Here is a 22029-nt window from a genome sequence, read left to right as displayed (position 1 = left end):
TCCATTTATAAAAGCGTTGTATATTAAAAAGTTTTTTTTATATTATTTATTTTCTACTTTTTAGTCCTGTCTGAATAAAATTTTGCAATAGATATTAAAATAATTCAACGATATTAATAGAAAGGTGCACACACATGCATTTACATATGTATGTACATACAAACGAGCACCAATTAATTTTATTTAAAGAATGACGTGTCGTCTATTTCCGCTGTAGCAAACGTAGTACATAGGGCGGCATCTAGATGTCATCTACCTCGCCCTATTCACTACAGCTATCGCCCTATGAACTACTTCACTACAGATGTCGCCCTATTCACTATGCTTTTTTATAGGAGCTTTTCAAAGCTTTGCTTTGGTGTCGGACACACAACATTGAAAGCTTCTGGATCCACAACATTGCAAGTTGATAAAAGCGTTGTAAAATATCGAAGAAAATGCGGGACAAAGGCAGGACACTTGGAAAAAATCAGTACATTTTGGGGGTTTTCTGTTTTGAAAAACTACGCAGGACAGACCTTTAAATAACAGTACGGTCCTGCAAAAAACAGAACGGATGGTCACCGTAGCTATATTGTATGCATAAACAGTAAGTAGTAACAGCAACACACCAACAAATATGAACTGCAAATAAACGCAAAAAGTAGATAAATGCACGTGCATACTTATAAATATGCTCATGCCAAGGCATATACATAAATGCATGGAAACAGTAGTAGAACGGTAGTGATGGCACGCGAAAACGTGAAGGTCTTGCCAGAATTCTGTTTTGCTTTTCATAGCCATACTCATTAGGGTGTCCAGGTATGAGCAAATGTTTTCTTAAGCTTTTATATCGCAAAAGGTGTCACTTTGTACATATTACAAAGGTAAAAAAAAACAATGGCGCGTCATTTTGTGGACTCACCGCACCTCGAAGTTTTGTAAATTTTATGTTTTTGCAGACCTAAAACGTAGGCCGAAAATAATGCAAAAATCAATTATAAAAAGAAAGTATTTTGTTATTGAAATTCGCGATATCAAGGACAAGATGGCGGAATGTTGCCGAATGAAATTTATAGGCAAAACTGTGGATCCCTGATCTACGTGTCAAATAGAAGTAAACTGCATCAAAAAATCGCAGTTACAATTTTTTTTTCCTACCAAATTGATCTAATTTTACTGGGCTAATCGCTATGTCGTACAAAAAAATGTAGGTATAAAAGTTGTGGAGAATGAAATTCTCTACAACTTTGGAACTTCAACATGCTATGTATTTTCAACAAAAATTGTCAAAAAAAGGCGAAAACCGTGTCAATGTAAAATGTTTTCTCCGTTTTTGGTAATTTTTTACAACAAAAAAAAACCTTCTATACAACAAATGTGGGAAATTAAATACTCTACGCAAAAAACTCAAAAATCTTAAATCTGAAATGGCGGAATGTTGCCAAATGAAATTTAGGGGCAAGACTGTGGATCCATTATCTACGTGTCATATAGAAGTAAACTGCATCAAAAAATCACTGTTAAATATTTTTTTTTAATTTTCCTACCGAATTTATCTAATTTTACTAGGCTATTGAATTCTTTATCCTTCCAAGAAAAAATATATCTAGGGCTTATATTCAATATAAAATTGCAAAATCCTTTGATAGGGATGTTTAACAAAAACATTAATAAAATCTATGATGCTACTTGTTTGGTAAAAAATTCGACTATCGACGCGGTCGAGCGTTTAGTGACGCTAAATTGAGTTGTAAATTTCGGTGTTATAAAGTTGATCAAATTCTACGATTAGTTTTGGAAAGGAGAAGCATTAGGCAATCTTACTTACTTACAAACATATACCTTCTTCGCTGTGTAACCAGTAAAAAACTCGATACCTACAATAAAATAACAAATTCTCAACAAGTTTCTTCAATTGAAAGCAAAATCAGTGCAGACCATCAAATAACAAAAGCATTCGTTTATAAAATCGTCTACTAGATATCTCTTTAACTTCTTTTACGGCAACTTGAGAGCACATTAACTTCTTTATTTTTTATCTACACTTTGCAAAGAAAGTAAAATGCTTGTCTAGAGTAGTTACTATTGAAGTGGCGCCAGCACTCCGCTTTGGGGTTCACCAGTCGGCCTTCAGCCGCGGTCCAAATGAATTCAATGGCAAAACGGATGATTGTGGTTATACATAGCATATACAAAGTTATCTACGTGCATACAAAGATGAGCAACACAGATTGGTTTGGTCAATGGTGAACTTTATTGACTTCTTACCTAGATCTGGAAGTAGCAACCGAAAGTAGTGCAACACTTTGGAATTTCCAAAAGAAAACCAATATCAAAAAGAGGTTTCAAAGATAAGCGCGTGCTTTAAATTTACGAAATAATTTTGCTCCAAAATGGCAAATGTCAAGTGTCAAAAGCGTGCGTCGCTCATTTCGTCGCTTGTGCTGCAGTTGCTTGCAACATGAAACAGGTAATTAAGTACAGCTGTTTAAAAATAAGCTGCTGTTGTTGCACAGATGCTTTACCAACGAATACATTCTGCAAGTCTTTCTTTTTAACCGAATTTAAATGAAGGAGGAGGTTATCAGTTCGTCGGAATATTTTTTTTAATTTATTTTTTTTATGTATGTTACCGCATAACTTTGGACCACGTTAACCGATGTCTCAGAGGTGGTCCCATACTAATCTGGTTTAGATCCAATCATTGGATCATGAAATACCTATATATGTATATATATATTTTTTTATATGAGAGTTGAAGTCGGTTTTGTTTTTTGCTTAAAAATTACTTGTTGTCTACTCCAATCCAAGCAGCAATGCCATTAATTTGTTGCCCATAATTTTAAGCGAGCAAGCATGGCCAACAGTGAATTGGGTTAATACACTCGCGCTTGGTCGCATCATGGTGCCGAGAACAAGAACGAGTTCGAGTCAAATATGCTTAGAATGAAGAGCAGATGTATGTAGTCTGCAGCTGCTACAATAACAACCACTTCAGCAATGTCAATAAAAGTGGCACCAATAAGTGGCATTGGCAATAAGAGTATTTAGTTGCGAATAGCAAAAGCTATGCAGTTTTCACTTTTCGCCTTGCATTCTCTCGCCTGGTCGCTTCTGCCTGACTTGACTGACTGGCTTGGGGGGCTTAGGGGTTTGGCTTGTCGGCGGTTGATGTCTGCTGCAGTTGCGCGGCTATGTTTACCAGTTGCTCTACCGCATGTTCAATGGCTAGTTTCATGTGCGGCATCCAAGTATTTGACGTTTATTTGATTTGTTGTCAATACATTTCAGCAGTGGCTGATTCCTGTTGGTGCATGGTTTTCACGCCACTGCGGCTACACAAAGCTTTCAGCGGCATATATTTGTGTTGTTAGGTGGCTCCAACGCAGTCCAACAGCGCGACTACTGGGCGCACGGTTCTTTTGGCTGCCACAAGCAATTTGTCAATTCGTTACACTTTGATTGAGCTTCTCCACTTTTGCCGCAACCAAAATGCAGTCAACTAAATAAGTGTATAGAGCAAGCGTTGGTTACTTGGTGACGAGCACTGTTCGAATATTTGAAATTTTGTTAGAGAAAAGAAATAAATTAATCCCAATGGATTTGGGAAGTTACGTGGCTCTGGGGCTGATCACTTTGTGGAATATATGTAAATTGCAAGTATAGATATAAATAAAAGAATATAATGACTTGTTACTTTTATGCTTCAGTAGCTTGGCTTTAAAGGTAACACTTCAAAATAGAAGACCGCCTTGCCTTGTAGCAGCGATTCGTAGTCAATTATTATTCTAGGCAATGAAAGCATTCCAAATTTCGAAAACTCATTAAAAGGGGTCTTTGATAGTGTTTTCGCACAGCAAATCTCATTGAGGCGTCCGCGATAGCCGACTGGATGGAAATGCCTACTGCCAAACGGTATATCCTAGGGTTGATTCCTGGTGCGACCATCATCCAAAAAAGTTGCTTTCTTATAGCGGCCGCCTCTCAGCAGACATCCGAGTGTTTTCCTACTATGAAAAGGCTTCTTATATGTGACCTGGTCTACGGAAAGGGGGCTTAGGTGTCAAAAAATCAATTTTCACTTTTTGGTTGATTCGGATGGAAGATGAGATGCTTATTCACGTGGTGAAAAGCAGAAAATCCTAACTTGCTTAGAAGTGTACTAAAAATGTAGAGAAAGAAGAGTAAAAATACGACAAAATATAATTTATTTACACGATGAACTATAATAATATTCCGACCAACAACAACACTTACTGGACCAACAACAACACTTACTGGACCAACAACAACACTTACTGGACGTCCGGCGCGGAGAACAGTTAACGAGATAATGAGAAACTGACGAAACGAGTTGCTTACTTTTAACAGCTTTTTCACAGAAAACTAGTTTTCGCACGTAAGCTCCCTTTTCGTAGACCAGGTCACATATGTAAAAACCATTTCCCGTTCGGAGGCGTACTGTAACATGTGTAACCAAGGCGCACACCACAATACACCTTGAAACTGCACAGTAAAAAATATAAAAATTTATTCAACGTTTTCTGTGTAAATTCCTTGCCATTTCTTATTAGGTCTGAACGGTCAAGCAGGGTCTCGTTAAGAAAGCGATTGGAATCTCAAAAAGCTTCAAATAGCTTGAACTTGTGGAACACTCTCTTAACAGTTTTGGGACATGTTCTAAAGAGCAGTTCACTTAAAAAGAATTTAGAATATGTGTTTTGATTGTTGTTCTTTTCCATATCCGTATCTCCTCTTGGAAGCTGTTACATAAAAGTATAATAAGAGTAGAACAAGGCAAGTGGCGCAACTGGTAGAATAGGTTCTGAGGCCTTTATTTGTACAATCCAACAAATTTTCCATTTGTTAATTAATTTATTTTGAAAGGAATAAGTTTAGAAGTGAGGAAAATTGTTGCGCCGAGGGTTGAGCACTCTTAAGCCCATAATAGTTGTTCATTGTGATATAACTATGTATGTTTTGAAATTATCCTTTTAGAAATGTACACAGAACTTTTATTTACCTTTCAGCAAAAGCTGGAGCAAATCTTTGTTATAATTTGTTGAAGAAACCTAAAGTAATAAGTGTAATTTTGAGTTGCCACTTTTGAAGATCGTGTGCGATATATATAATTACTCAGTCATACGAATTAGTTAGGGCGATATGTAGCAGCCACAGAATTGAGCTATATAAGTATCAAATTAAAGTGCAAGTTGCAGTTGCAGTTGACCGTGTTTGTCACAAAAGTAAAAAGTGCCAGAAAAGCCGATAGTGAGTAATATAAGCTATTGAAAAATATTAACCAATTTTCCTCGGAATTGAGCTTCGGAAAAGGTATTAGGTATTTATTCATAGTTTTGCAATATATTTCACGAACGCAAAAAAATAAAAATAGTTGAGTTCACTTTCTTTTTAAAACACCTAGGGTTCGCTGGCCATTAAAAAGGACCCTGAATGACGGCAAACCTCAAAGCTTTACAAATTCTTTGATGTGATTTTTGAAATGAACGATCCAAAATTAACCGGTACTCATATTTAAAAATTTTTAGAATCAATGGTTGAATTTTTGAAATTCATTGAATTGATTGAATTGAAAGGGCTAAGAAAGCTTAAGTTTAAAAGTGAGATACTTATTAATGTCTTTCACCATAAATGGCATACATTTTCAGTGATTATTGCATTTCAGATTACGACTAACAAAGCCCTTGACATATATTGTTAAAGATTACTGTTTTCTCACGGCGCACTGTACGAAGCTTTGAGTAGAGTAAGGTCCTTTATAAACTTAAAAATTATCCTGGGTTATAAGGTATCTAAGCAATGCAAGATTAATTTTGTCTTTCACGAAGTTCTTATTTAAATATTGAGCTAAATATTGGAGTATATTCATGAATATGACGTTTTATTACATACTTAAATTCAAATGCTTAATATTAGCAAGTATTTCTCCTCCTAAATTCGATCCTGGCGATGCCCATGTATATACAACTACCTGCTCGGCTAGTGAGAAGAGTATGTAACTGCGTTTCGGAAGAGATGTTCCCCAATTTGCGTGTGAAGCTTGGAAAAGTGTTTACAGTTCAGAGTTAAGTGCTAAGAAAATATTACGTGCTATATATATTTAGTATAACCACGTAAATTGCAATCAGACAGTATCCTGTCGAAACGCCAAAAAATCGACAGGTCCGGTGTTTGGAGATGAAAAATTTTTCTTGACTCTCCTCGGTCCACCCGGCATAAGAAATGTTATGTGGTTGCTTTTTCAGCTTACATGAGGCACACCTGTCTGCTTTCCTGGTAATTTCATCCATGAACGTAGCGAGGTAGCGCCACCTGTGTCGCTATTCTTATTTTTTGATAATATTTTAGCGCCGCATTCCTAACTGCCGGCAACTCAAACTGTCCACACTCACGCTTTTCTGCACTATTTTTTTTAAATACGTATGTATTTACTATATTTTTTCGTGGTAGCGCTCGTTCAAAAGTTTCTCGTTTAAGCAGGATTCAGAGTAAACTGCGAAAGTTCTCGGGGGCCATTTGTGGCAGTAGCTCTTCCACGTTGAATTTCCGACACTCCTGTATCAACGTTATCAGTTTGGTCTTTCGTCTTTAATCAGGGGAGACCCAAATGGCTTTATGCATGTTTCGATACTGGTGTGTAGCGAGCCGTTTGCTTCAAGACAACAGGCCCGTGCTTATAGACAAATCGTTCAGAACAAATGCTGCTGTACTGATAGACTGTAGTGGGCGCTTAAACCGAATAAGTCCGAGTGGCCCCACCGAAGCCTCCCCTCACACCAGTTTGTTAGCGCACCACGGGATTGAGTATAGTAGTGTCACAGTAATTACATATCCAGAAGAACGACAATAAGGACTTTCTGGACTGAGGAAATATCTGAGTTAGTTAAGCATCTAGTGCTCTGGAAGTTTGAATGCAGCACAGGTTGAGCCTCCAACAGTAATCGTCACATTTGCCTTATAATTTATCGATATTAGGATTTTACGACAGCTCTCTATTTAGAATAATGCACTTTATACTGGGTAAGAAGGTGATTTAATTTTTAATGTTGATAAAAATGACCAAGTCAAATTTTATCTTACTGGACTGCACAGTAAATTTTAAGTGTTAGCAAAACCACCTATACTTAACTTACTTATTGTCATTGTTCTAGTGGGAAAACTAGCGACGTCGGTGGCATCAAATTTAACGAGCTGGTCGAATACCACTTTTCTTCAATTGTAACAGAACTCCTGAGGGAGTAATTAAAATGTTAGAATTGCGATGCAACCAAGATATTGGGGTAACCATTGAAGTCACAAACGCATGAAAACAAAACACAGCAACACGAATTCTCATTGCCCCACAGCCGGTGGCAACAAGTAACAGCAAGTATTTAGTGATGCGACTTTGTGCGCATGCGTTGTAGTACCTTTGGGAATAACTAGTCATTCATAGAGCCAGTAGCGTGTGTGTACGTATGTATATACATTAGGGCGGGTCAAATTTTTTGCATCAAAGGCACATCGCGATTATGGCTATTTGGGTCATTTCAAGCATTTTTGCCCAAGAAACCATAGGTCTAAAATGAAGTTCGAGCCAGCGATTTTTTCTATAAATTTGTTTTCCAAAAAGTAGCTCACCTGTTGAAACAGCTGTGTTGCAAACAAGCCAAAATGTATATCTGGGGGTTTTTGAGGTCGAGGAATCCATTACTGGCATTAATTTTTTCTTTTGAGGGCCGCCAGAGGGCGCTTCCGTACTTTTTTTTTGGATTTGAACGCATTTTTTCCGAAAATCTACAACATTTTTACGAAAATCCACGAAATTTGACTTTCTCATAATGCAATTTCAAGTTTTAAATAGCCTAAAATATTCAGCGTTGAAAATTAGGGGGAAGGGGGGTGTATTCATGCACCTCTTATATCGATTTTATTCAATTTAGGACAAAAAATTCGTGGTTTTTTTCATTTGATCTCTGAATTTTACAAAACAAATTTTTTTCTTATATTAATATAATTTTCTTTTTTCAAAAATTCAACTTAAAAGATAAAAACATATTAAATGTAAATGTAATTCAAAAAAAAAACATAAACAATTTCTAATGTTTCAGTTCTTAATACGTATAACGTTTTTTTTTTAATATTATTTTGGTAATACTGTTTATCGACATATTGTATGACAAATGACATGTGTGACAGCATGCTTTTTCATTTTCATACAGTGTTTAATATTTAAAATAAAATAAAAAATAATAAATAAAAATAAAATAAAAACAAAAATAAATTTTCAACACTGGACATTTTAGGCTTTGTAAAAATTTAAATTGCATTATGAGGAAGTCACATTTCGTGGATTTTCGCAACAATCTTGTCGATTTTCTGAAGAAACGCGTTAAAATTAAAAAAAAAAAATACGGCGGCTCTCAAATGAAAAAATTAATGCCAGAAATGGATTCCTCGACTCCTAAAACAATACAGCTGTTTCAACAGCCACTTAAAAAAAAAAAATTGATAGAAAAAATCGCTGGCTTAAATAATCATAATCGTGATGCGCCTCTGGTAATTTTTTTGGGCCCCAACAAATCGACCCGCCCTAATATACATATATAAATGCATGTGCAGATAGAATAACAAATAAGAACAACGGCAACAGCTGCAACCAGAAAATAATAGAAATAAATACAAGCAACCAGCATCCGTTTACGAGTTGATGTTGCAACTGGCAAAACATTAAGAGCATGCATATAGAATACTCGTTCTTGTCCCAGACAGGAGTGGTGTTGTAGTAAAGAGCCATGTGTGCCACGATGTGGATTCCGTTGACGTACTTGCCACTGCTTAAGCATGATTCTTGATTTATGATACTTTCGCATGAAACAACCAAAAGCGCACCAACCAGAGTGACAATTAGTTGTGGAGTGTCCGTACGATATTTGGATTTATGCACATAAATTTATGCATTTACTCTGCTGATGCAATTACTCGTAGTATTTACATACTAGAGCGGATTACAGAATGATAACGAAAATTGCAATAATCAATGCAGAGAATACCAGAAGATGACAAATGTCAAGTGTCAAAAGCGTGCGTGAATATCGTTATTCGGTATACGAGACGAACATTACGTTCACGACTGATATAATCCGAAATAGGCATTTTTACGTGACGAGTTGCTCGTTCACTAGTGAAGAAATCTGATGAGGATATGTGGGGATCTCCGAAATAGCAGCTATAACTTCTACCATTAAAAACCATTGTAGTTTTTTCACAATAATTTTTTCAAATAAAACGTCCTCAAGCTCAATAAAAAATGTTTAATATGATTTATTAGGCCAAAAAATAACAAAACCAAAAAAAAATAATTTTTTTTTTCGAAAATTATTAAATAAATTAGACATTTTACTTCATCCCCTTTGAAAGGAACGAGTATGTCATTTCGCAGGTGGCGCTCCAGCAGTCGCAATGGCCGAGAGAGCAAAGCAGAGCACCGGTCCACTTATCAGCCGTACTCCTCTTCGCTGGTTGAACAAAAAGCTCGAGTGACCAGGGTTACCACTAGGGTTGTCAACATTTTCTAAGAAATTTATAGTACTTTTTCAAAGAAATCTGAAAAAATATAGTACACTTCAAATATATATCGATGGCTGAGTGCAAGATCGACCTATCTCAGCAGCCAGTTCGAAAACGAACGGCCCAGACGCGGCCTTCCTTGGTCCGATAGCTGATTTATACCTCTACCACCTTCGGCCATCGGAGCAACCGTCAGAAGGTAGGTGAATATTTCGCGCAGTAATGACAGCGAGGCTTCGATTGGTTGCCGGAGGGCAAAACACATGTTTCCTTGAATCTCAGAGGCTTTTGCTATTGGCATTCACAGTGCAAGCAGCTTCTGTGATTGCTGACAAGTTATTTTGCTTTGCATAAACACCTGACTGTGAGCGGCAGGAATTGTTTTGAAGAGTATGAGAATAATTCATTCGTAGATCTAAAACAGATTGAACGGAGCCCAAAAAGAGTGCAATGACCAGCCTGTAGTCCTAATGCTGTTTTCTATACGCGTTGTTTTATTTTAGTTCACAGTAGTGGTGGTCGAGTGGTTGGAGGATCGCAATATCATCCGGCAAGAAATTTTTCCGAGAAACATCCAATATAAAGTGTTTTTTCAGCTAGTGGTCGACTCTTGATAGTTAATGGCAAACTTTCAAGTCGCTCATTAAAAAACACTCTGCCATTATGTATGTAGTTGTTTGACAGACGTTAAAAAACTGAGGCAGAAGTAAATGGTTTACTTTGGGAAGGCAAATATTCTTCGTTAAAAAAATTATCTTTTTCTGCCTAGTTTTAAGTACTTAGTTAGATTTGCCACAACATCAATACTAAAAAAAAAAAAAATGTTTGCAGCCATAAAATTCAACACTTACCGCAAAACTATATAATTACATCCTTTCCTATGTCTACTTATTCTAATTACAGAGATACGAAGTGTTTCTGGTGAGCCGAATTATAAATCCGTTAATTTAACCTGGGAAGTGGAGTTTGTGCCTTCCTACTCGGATTTGCTGTCGCAAGCGACCGATATTGATGCTATCACCAACAGCAGCGCCGAAGTGGAACCGCCAAAAGCGTTTCAGATTTTCTTTTGTGAATTGCAATCATTTGGACCGCATCGCTGTCGCTCCAAATTAGTCAACGAAACTCAACAGCTGGAACCAAACGGTAACAACGACAACAGTAATGGCAACAGTAATCATACCGGCAGCAGCAGCAGAAAGAACCGCCAGAACAATAATGTGGAAATTGAGCAGGCGAAAAGCAGGCAAGTGTTAACTCTTCTACCTAGTTAAGAACAACTGGGTCACTGATAAAAAGATACAGAACGGAACAGAATTAGAACATAAAAATGCTTTTCACAATTTGTAATTTTTTCTTTACTCATTGAAATCTTCTTGCATTTCCAACAATCTCTATAATCAGTAGACGGGTTCGTCATTATGCTGCGCAAATCGATAATCTTCGCATGGCCACCAAATACAGCTTCCACATCCGACCACAAGCAAAGCGCAGAAATATGAAAATCACCGGTCGCTCTGAGCTATTCGGCAACGAAATCGACGATGAAGCGAAGGGTGTGCCACTTGACGGAGGCCAAACCATCATCATACCAACGAAAGGATGTAAGCATTTATTATTATACTTAGCTAATTTGTAATGTTGATGAAGTGGCAAATTATAGAGATTTGACAAACAAGTAAAATATTATGGGTTTTGTGTTTTTTTTTTTGCATCTCATTTCTGCTAGTTGCTGCACAAGCCACAAAATGCTTGCCCCAAGCTTCAGAAATTGAAGTAGAAACAGGTCCATACTTTGGTGGAAAAATTGTTGTTGATGGCGGCAATTGTGGTGTAAAGGGTAATCAAAATGATCCAATCGATCGTTATACGATGCGAATCGATCACAAAATGTGTGGCAGTTTAGTGAAGCCGGAAACGAATACAGTTGAAACATTTATAACGGTGCAGGAGAATTTGGGCATCTACACGCACAGCACAAGAAGGTGAGTAAGTAAGGAGGAACAATAATTATATAGGGCAGGAATTATTTTTAGTGGTAAAGTTAGATATATACATACATATTACATCTTGGAAAATAAGTCTACTGGAGTTCATAGAAAAGATATACTAGCAACTTTCTAAACAAGAATTTATCATTAGAGCAGTTGAAGTTAAATTATTAGGGGATGTAGAGCTTTATGAAGCATATTTCATACCAGTCTAAACGAGGCCAAAATAGCTTAGCCTCTTTCTATTCCAGAGCTCATGCAGATCCGTGCATTACCGCAGTAACTAGTCTAGAATCCACATGACCGTTTAAGTGAAGTGTATCGATGCAAAAGGGAACCACGTTAGGTATTACCTGACCTTTTGCGAAACCATTATCAAATATAACTAATAACCTCATTTGCAGCATAGCTTTCAGAGTGTATACCGAGGGTAATTTTGAAAGGTATGCAATTTATACTTCGAGCCATACCAAAGCGCAATACTGCCCCCCAAACGGTGGCGGCCCCCGATTACATAATAAAAAACTAAGATTTACGGAACCTCTAAGGGAATGTGCCGCTATCTAGTTGCTGAATGTATTCATCCGGCACAAGTCTGACATCACCGAAATCCAGGAAATGCAATGGACGGACGCTGCTGCATAAAGTATGCAGCGTATGACGTTGACTATAGGCGCCATGAGATGAAGCATAAACAGGGTTTGGGAATTATGGTTGGGCGTAGACTACGACACCTTGCCACCAGGTTCAGAGGAAATCAGGGAGTGAATTGCCACGAACCGCATCAAAGCTGAATTCAACAACATACGCCTAATTTTTGTGTATGTTCCAACGGGGGAGAAGGACGATAAGACTGAAGATCTCTCATCATATACTCGTATGTTGCATTAAAGAAAATTATTTATGCTCGCGTGGTCGACTGGTACTGAACTGTAAAATCTTTTTAACGTCATGACGCGTCATGGCGCATAAAAACCGAATGATTTCGCTGGTTTGGGAATCAGATGTTCTAAACTTGCTCCTTCCATTATGTACGTGGGCGCCCTTTTTTGCGTTGTGCACACATGGGTGGCGTCGAGAGGAAGGCTGTTTGTATCGGAACTCATCCTCCTTGCATACGTCACGCCCAAACTAGCGCATTATTTTTCTTTGATGCGCTTAACTATATCCATGTCCTTAAAAAGCTCGCATTCCATCTTCTTCGGTAGTCGTCACCCACGCAAACATGACTATAGATCTTGGGTAGAATAATTCTCTCGAAAGCCCCAAAGCTTCCTAATTTTTTTTGACATCGTCCATGTTTCTGCGCTATATAAAAGGACGTGCATGATTAGAGATTTGTAGAGCGTGATTTTTATTCGCCGCGAAAGGGCTCTACTTTTGAATTGCCTACCGAGCTCAAAGTAGCACCTGTTGGTAAGAGTTATTCTTCGTTTGATGTCCTGATGGTTGACATCGTTGGTTTTTCTAATGCCGGATATCAGTAGGCAACCTACTTCACTCCTTCAAAGTCATATCCGCACACGATAACATTGTCTTGTCTTCGTTTACAGCTAGACCAACCTCTTCCGATTATTTTTCTAAACTGGGAAATGCTTTTCTGATGTCCCGGGTTTTCAGGCTGATGATGTCAATATCATATACACGCTAGCAACATCGTTAGTACGCTTTCCGGCATCAGTCTCAAACGGCGCGGAACTGAAGTTTGTACTCAAAGTCGTATTAGATTCGCGGGGATACCTTATTTAGACATGGCTTCGTACATTCAAGTTCTCTTCGATCTATCAAAAGCGGCTTTAAAATCGACAAAAATATAATATATGTCAATTTGCTTATCTATTGTCTTGGATTTTGGCAAACTTAATCCAAGCTGATAAGGAGCAATCAGCTTGTTTACGAAGGGCTTCAGTCCTTCTTACAGTATCGCCGATGGGACTTTATACTCAATGTTAAGAAAGCTAATTCCTCGGTAAATGGCGCAAACAGCGAGAAGGAATTTCTTGTGGATTGGACAAAGTAAACAGAGACTCCAACCTTCGGGCAAGAAATCAAATTCTGCTTAAAAACAAGAAAGGGATGGACGTGAGCCCCCTGTTGGTCATTAAAAAGCGTTGAGAAATCTTCTTGCCATGTCTCAACTGTACTCTGGACGTTTTTTCCCCTATTTCCATATTAATATTTGCAGGACCTAGTCCCGGTCTTAATACAATTTCATTGCTGTCTAATTTTCTGATAGATATTTCGAAACGCATTGCTAAGTGCCAGTAACTGAAGCTCTTCCAATTCACGCCTTCTGCTCCCTTTTCTTCCTCTTGAAAATACATCTCTATTTTTTCCCGGTTTAACTCAATTTTCTGGAGCGCTGGAAACGGCTGCAGGGTAGTTTTGAATGCTGCACATTTTTCACATGTTTATCGAGTTGACTAAGTATATCGAGATATTTAAATTTTTGAGTTAGCGAAATTTATCGAGTACCAGAAAGGCGAACTCATCGAGGCTCATGGATAGTTATTGAAAACTGTTGAGTTATCGGCACTTAGTGCCTTTGAAATCCATCGAGTTTTCGATACGTTCATAAATTTTTTTAAATTTATCGAGTTATCAAGAACTATGGGACGATCGATATCACTGTGATAGTTTCTTTTTGAATGATCAAAGAAATGGCCAGAGAGGATGGCTGCACCCGTTTTCGGGTGTGTGGAACCGAGCTTCATTATTTTTTTAAGTTTTTATACCCGAGCGCACGCTTACCTCCCATATAACAGTAATTTTTAGAAATACGAAAATTGCGATATTATAGTAACTACTGAAGATTATTCACTCAAAATTTTATTTGGGAATTTTTGGAAAATGGGCGTAGCCACGCCCACTTATGGTTACATGTGTGTATCTTGGTAACCGCTGCACCAGTTTCTTCCAAATTTGGCGCAGTTAGCCTTCCTGCAACATACTAAGTGGTCGAAAATCGGACAATAACCACGCCCACATCCCATATAACGGTAATTTGGAGAAATACAAAATCTTCCATAAATCAGTAAATATTAAAGCTATTTTATTCAAAATTGATGCTTGCAACAATTCTTTACCAAGAAATAAGCTTATGATAAAATTTTGGAAAATGGGCGTGGCACCGCCCACTTATGATCACATATATATATCTCGGTAACCGTTATACCAATTTGTACTAAACTCGGTATGGTTATTGTGCTTGTCACATAAAAGCAAAACGTTGAAAATTATTGAAAAGCGGAGTAGAATTAAGGCGGCTTTTGATATAACGGTAAATTTCAGAAATGCTTGAAACTTCAATATTTCGAAATTTAGGGACGCTAATTTACTCAAAATTGATACACCCCGGCTTACCATGTAGCGGTAGCTTTCGGAAAGGTGAAAATCATATATTTAATACTTCCGCCGGGTATTTAATGTTCGGCTCCGCCCGAAGTTAGACTTTATTATTTGTTTTATTCCAAGAGAAAGTTTTCGGGTTTTATACCCTATTTTATGGCTTCTAAGGTTATCTGGTTGTTTTTCGGCATCACTTCTTACAGAAAATTTTCAGAAGGTTTCAGACCTTAACTTTTGTCAACATACCAAATACCATGAAATAGGTCTTCGACACTTTTAGGTGGATGATTCGAAAGCAGTTGTTTATTTATTACACAGGCACACAAATGTGAACCAAACCCCTATTATTTCTAAGTTTTTGGGTCGCTGAAAACGAATGTGGCCATAAAAAACATTTTCAATTCATTGATTTCCCGCTATCACCCTTACCTCTGGACGAAGACGAATATAACGACGAATATGGTTTCGAGTGGAACACGAATATGAAGACGAGTATGGGGATAAGGAAGAATACGAGGACGAAGGCTAGTAATACAATTTTTTACAAAAGTATTGATACATAGAATACGCTAAAGAAGAATCGATGCCAGCAATAATACTTGCATAAAAGTATCGATAATAGTTCAAGTGTTGTTGTTGAAGTTGGTTCCTCTTTTTTTGTCAAAATATCTTTATTTTACTATTTTTAGTGATGGGTAAGCCAAAGACGCAATAAAAACGGTTTGAGCAATAACAAAGCACTCTCTGTTCATTTTATGACATTCGGCTATCTTATAAAGAAAATCTTGCCTATACTTCTACTTAATGGTAAAATATGTTGGCTGCGTGTTAGAGTGTTTTTTAAATCCTAATACTCATCTCTGTAAAAACAGATCGTTTATGGATTATACTGAAAACACTTTGATAAAACTTATACTACAATTATATACATACATATATAAATTATGATAGTTTATGGATTGTGGCGAAATTATTTTATTTAAGAGCCGAAAGTTTTTCGTATCTCTTTTTAGATATTGATAAATCGGCTAGAGAGAGAACGATTTTCCAAAAAATTTATAAGAGCGATTATTGTAAATATTTACTCTGCATGAGAAGGCTGCAGTAGCTAGCTTGGCTAGTTTCAGGGAAATGTTTGATGTCGGTTAAAACGGCGTTATTTCCGGAGGTGTCTTTATCAAACTAAAAAAAATATTTTTTCTTCCGAACTGTATATTTTTACACTATTTACTCTCCCTCCCATTTATTTTCCCTCGCCAGATTCGTCGTAGTGTGTAGCTTCCAGTCGGGTATGCAAACGGTGCGCGCCAGCTTCACAGTGCCCGGCAGTGATGGCGTTGCAGCTGCCGTAGAGAACGATCCCTTCGAACCAGACGAACGACTGGGTCGAGAGCAGCGTTACATGCGTTTCGTGGATAAGAGCGCCTTGGTACTGAAGGAACATCCGCTATTGGAACCCATGCCGCCAGCAGCGCACACATTACCGTTGGCCTCAGATGAAAGTATCGCAATGGTCGAAGAAGTAACCGATGCGGTAAACATCAGCAACAATCAATCAGTAGAAACCGATGGTAGCGATGTACCCAATAGCGTAGCATTGTTGGAAGATATTGTACCGGGTGTAAATGAGCGCCACATAAAACATGAAAATGAAGTGCGGAAGCTACAGGAAATCGATGATGCCGCGCCTACAGTGCCGGTGACGAATACGCGAGCGGCTAAATATGCAAAATTGGTACGCGAGCAGGCAACAGCAAATCATCTGGCGGAAGAAGTCAACGCTAGCGGTACATTGGGCGTGGAACAGTGGTATCATTTGCGCAATACCGGTGAGCAGCGAGGTGAGTGAGCACGAATTGGAATGTGAATGTGTTTCTTCTATTTAAACGTTATATTTTCAAAGATTTCTACAAATGATTTTAACAATCGTATTTATAATTCCTTCGAATATCTACTTTCTTTGCTCTCTTCAAAGGTTTCACCACCACTCTGGAACAAATATCCTCTAACGCCGGCAGCATTATCATCACTGTCTCGCTTTCTGTGATAGTTTTTGGCGCTTTTATTTTCGTCGTATTGCGGGAAGCTCGGCGACAGCGTTACATTCGCAACAACATTAGAATGCAGCAATTGCAATCATCGCGCGCATCATCGCCTACTTCGTTAGCGACAGAAAAGTCATCGGTTGGAAATCGTACACTACCGCGCGCCTTGCAGCCGCAACATACTCAGGGCAACATGTAGGCACACTAGGGTGGGTAGAAAATATTCGAATTAATTGAGTTAAGAAAACAAAAGTTTTGATAGAAAAAATGAGATTTTAAGTAATAGGCACTTTCAAGTAAAACTAAGATGAATTAGACTAATTTATTACATCCAATACTTTCGTACACTTTACATACACTGAACAACAAAGTTGCATTTCTTTTACAAATTTCCCATCTATGCTCATTTGTCTTGTTAAATAATAAAATTAACCAACTGATAGTGATTTAGCTGAAGGTGACTGAGCATAGTGAAGCTAGACATGTATACCTAAAAGAAAAAGATGAATAATTAACTTTTAATTACTTAAGAATATACTAAATGCGCACTCAAATACTCTTATTGGATAGAAATTGTTGATAAATATATTATAAGATAAACATATGTATGATTAATAAGGAAGAATTTATAAAATAGGTAAGAACTCAAGCCTAAATCTTTTTATTGTAAGTTTACGTACATATGTATGTTATCAAGGGAAACAAACTTTCACGCAGAATGAAATATAAAAATTAAGTTATTTTTACAGGAGTATATAAATGATATAACTTATTTTTAATAAGACAATTTAAATATGACATTTTACTTATAATTCTAGGTATTAAAAAAAGCACCGATTTTATGTAATTTAAAGAGAAATATGTAAAAAATAAAATAAAGAATACATTTATTATAATGCCACCACAATTTTGAGTTCTATCCATTTCTTTTTCAATTAAAACTTGTTTAACTAAAATAAAAAATTTACTGCGAATACACTTTCTTTCTGCACTTCACTAATATTTTTTCGAATTGAGGACAAATAAAAAGAAAATTTTATATTATCATTTTGAAGTTATGTCTGACGGAGCTCGAATATGGGACCACCTACAGCAGAATATGTAAACAAATATGAAATGCAATAATATAAAATAAATAAATAAAAATTTAAAAAACAAACCAATATTATATTTTTCTTATTGATATTTTATGCCCAAAAGTAGTTAGTTACAAGTTAGTTGACATCTGCCTATTTCGCGGCCAACGCTTTAGAAATATAGTTAGCTTTACTAAGATAAAATATACAGATAATATTGACCTTTAGTTCCTTCCTAATCAACTTAAAATTTACTTATAGCTAGATACATTTCCTGCAGGGTATCTTATCGCATAGAGAAGTGTTTAAGGACAATTATTGGCCACGATGAAAAAAAACGATTTTGCACCCATGAAAAAATCGAGGATTTTCGGAGAATAGATATTGGGTCCGCCACTCAAAGAACCTTTAAATATTAAATTTCATAAAAATCTGACATTTATTTAAAAATGTATTTGCTGTTCTGAATTTTTAAGAACTGACTTCAGATTCGTAATCAGCAACAACAGACGGTATAATCAGAGGGATGCGCTCGCCATAGGGTACAATTTTTTCCCAGGAGTGTTGCAAACGATGTTTAGTCAGACCCAAATGAAGTCGATGTGAGGAAGATTGGTAAAATTATAGAAAAATCTTCAACGACTACAAAATTAAAATAACAACCGCACAGAAATATTCTTGGAAAAGGTTCTGTGAAACATTGGAGTTAACAAATGAGATGTGAATGCTCCGCAAAATACTTCTAAAAACCTATTCGGAAATAGGAAAGATCAGGAAATCAGTCGACACATGGACCGAATATAGTCAGGAATCCTTGGGAATTCTAATGGAACTACACTTTTAGGAGCCAAAGTACCTGAGCCGTCGGCTCGTTTGATCCGGACGAGTCTCAAGATCCGATGAGGTAGTGTAGGTAGGTGAGGATAGATAAGCACTTGACTTATACATTAGGGAGATTATTGTATCCACAAAATTGATATAGGGCCACATTCCTACCGTAAAAAGATTCATGAATTCTCTCTTCCAATGCTAGATGGGACTAATATAAACTTTTCCCCCGACGTGAAATACCTTGGTATTATCATTGAACCCAAACTCACATGAAGGCGCAGCGTCGAAGAGAGAGCAAAATGATCTATGGGAAAAAGTGGGAGTTGTAACTGCACGTCATTCATGGAATGTACACCACAGCGGCGGATGGCACAGGGTAAAAGATGATATCAAAAAATGATCAGAAGTGTGCGGAGGCTCGCATGCCTCAGTATGTTAGACGCTGTGAGTAGAGTAAATTAAAAAGGGCTGAATAAGAACCTTCACTTGAAGCCGTCACAAATATTCGAAACGGGCGCAACTGCGAGATATTAATGTAGTCAAAATTCTGAAAACTTCCCAAATAGACGTACGCACCGACCTTGAGTGAGCTCAAAATAGGACGGCGGAACGGGATAAGGGCCGACTTAGATGTCCAAATGGAAGAGTTAACGTCATTCTCGGATTTTCGCTTTAAGATTTTTATACTATTTCCAACTAGAGATGAATGATACGGTGGTGGCGTGGGCCTCTATTCAGAGGACCTGCAGTTAAGACAATCATATTACCTGCTGATGACTGCAGTGAATATCTGCCGGAGATCTTTGCCATAGAACAGGCTGCTTGTCTCTTACAAAATAGTAAGTCTCAGTCAGGTAACATCTATATTTTCTTTAACAGCCAAGAATCATGGAAAACGTTTGGATCCAAAGTAGTTTAAATCACTGACTAATGTCAAAACCGCTTCCAGATGGGTTCCTGAGCGTAGTAATATCGAAGGGAACAAAATACCCCACGAGATGGCTAGAAATGTTTCGGAAATACAAATCTGCGAGGCGGATAGCTCGTTACTCCCACCAATTCTACTCAAGATAATTGACGGGCAAAGCACTGCCGTAACAAATATCCAATGGATCAATCGAAACTAATGTGAAATCTCAAGGTCTTTATGGTCAAGCCTTAACAAGAAACGAACTGGGTCATCTTTGTGAAAGGTGTCGGGATGGGGAAGGGAGGAATCGATTCAGTATTTATTATGGCAATGCCCAGCTTTCTATATAAGGCGACTGAAGTGCTTCGGATCACGATTTTTCACCAGCCTGGTAGATATAACGGAAGTGAAGCTATCGGAATAAGCCCAATCAAAGTTATAGTCCTCTTGCTGATACTCATACGTAGTACTCACCTTCATATACGGCTTCCTACCCTTACCAAACCTAACTTTAGTAGACGCAAAAAAATACGCTTCAATTCTCGAACGTGACCTTCTACTGTAGGCTGATCCCTATGACCCGAAGTGCAATGACCAGAAAACTTCTGAGAACTACTTTAACCGACAGTTCGTTTTGAATCCTTCGGTAGATAAGATCAAACGTCGAATGGTAGGAAGGCTGACGAACTTATTAAAACCAATACGCTTTTTACTTTGACCCGGGAAAGAGTACCTCTTAAAAGTTTCACTGATCATCCGATTAAACGGCTAACAAATAGTGTACCATAACTATTGGGTGGCGCCGAACGAGCTATATGGTTTGAATTCTTTATAACAGTTTTTTTTGTTTTAACTCTATGCCAACGGGATCCACGCCTGGTAATGACCTTCCAGCAGCGTTGCCGAATGCTTTTGCTGAAAAATCGTAATTTTACCTTGAAAAAATCGTAATTTCGGCCAGAAAAACGTCAAATTTGTGGTTATAATACTGGGTGGCGCCGAATGAGCTATATGGTTTGAATTCTTTTTAACAGTTTTCGTTGGGGATATTTGAAAGAAAGAGTGTACGTTAACAAACCAAGAACCATTCTCCAACTCCAAACCAACATTCGAAAAGAAATCATGGCCATTACACCCGAAATTCTGCGAAAAGTTATGGAAAATATGCTAAAAAGAGCACGTATGTGCGAAGCAGAAAATGGACATCACTTACAGGATATCATTTTTCAAAGCTAATTGCAAAAAATTCCCCAATAATATACTGTATTTAAAAAAAAAAAAATATATATAATAATCGCATAAATAAAAAAGTTATAAACCATTTAAACCATATAGCTCACTCGGCGTCACCCTGTATTTGGATTAGGAAGAGACTTTGCTATTCACCATAAAAACTGAGATCTTTCGTGGCCCAAACAAAAACAGCGTTACGCCTGTTGAAATGCTTCGATACTACCAAGGGATACTAAATGGATCACAGCCGTCAATAAGATTCCGACGGATTTATTAAACAGGGACTCCAAAAAAGTTGGTGTCAAAATAAGGATTTTTTCTGGACGCGCTGATGATCGTTGCTCGAGAGTACACGACTCTCTTTTCCATTTATGTTATTTCTAACGAACGTACACCTATATTAACACTTTGGCGAGTCATGTCAAGCTGCAAGTAGGTGTTTACATCGATAGCACACTTAATAACCCGAAATATTTAAGAGTAACAATGTTCGCAAATCGCTCGCAGGCGGCTATACGAATAGAGATGTTGTCGGCAACGCAAAAGACAGCTGGTTCTAAATTATGGCTTGCGTGTTAGGCAGCAGGTACTAATTAGACGCAATTGCTGAAGTATAGAACATAGCACTACGGTGAGTAGTGGAATGTCTTTTGATGATACCTGAAAACCATTCACATTGCTAGGCCTCGATGCTTATCAATTAATTTCCATTCAGTTGTTATCGCACTTGGTATCTGAGCAGGCTAAATAATTGAGCCTATTTAGCATTTTAGATCATTTATCCACGAGCCCACGGGCATTATCAAGACATATATCCTTAAACCAGTGGACCCAACACTATCCTGGCTTTTCACATACAATCCGGGACAGTTACCAACTTCACGAACTTGAATTGCCCATCACAGACGAATAAGTTCAGCAGCGAAAGACCAGCTTAAGTCTGGCGCATTCACGGCCTCGCTCCTGGCTTTTGAAGAAACCCATCCTGATAGAAAATATTTTTTCACTCGCCTCCTTAAACTTATTCGCGTTACACCCTT

At 37.6% G+C, this 22029-nt stretch overlaps 1 protein-coding gene across 3 annotated transcripts in view; it reads left to right on the top strand.

The window, feature by feature from the left end:
• LOC108360941 (uncharacterized) overlaps positions 1-17729 on the top strand; it is a 50329-nt gene extending 32600 nt beyond the window's left edge. For 2 of the 3 annotated variants that reach the window (XM_017613422.1, XM_017613424.1), the window contains 5 exons: positions 10459-10801; positions 10960-11159; positions 11285-11540; positions 16155-16735; positions 16870-17729. In XM_017613422.1, coding sequence (XP_017468911.1) covers positions 10459-10801; positions 10960-11159; positions 11285-11540; positions 16155-16735; positions 16870-17138 — 1649 coding nt within the window. In that variant the 3' untranslated portion in view covers positions 17139-17729. The remainder of the gene's footprint in view (positions 1-10458; positions 10802-10959; positions 11160-11284; positions 11541-16154; positions 16736-16869) is intronic. The other variant, XM_017613423.1, reaches the window with a different exon arrangement.
• Positions 17730-22029: the final 4300 nt, after the last annotated feature.

The sequence above is a fragment of the Rhagoletis zephyria genome, unplaced genomic scaffold (assembly GCF_001687245.7).
Source record: "Rhagoletis zephyria isolate East Lansing unplaced genomic scaffold, Rhagoletis_zephyria_1.1 Rzeph_scaffold_00659, whole genome shotgun sequence".
Taxonomy (NCBI): Eukaryota; Metazoa; Arthropoda; class Insecta; order Diptera; family Tephritidae; genus Rhagoletis; species Rhagoletis zephyria.
The sequence above is the reverse complement of the archived record's forward strand: the minus strand, read 5'-3'. Positions and strand labels throughout refer to the sequence as shown.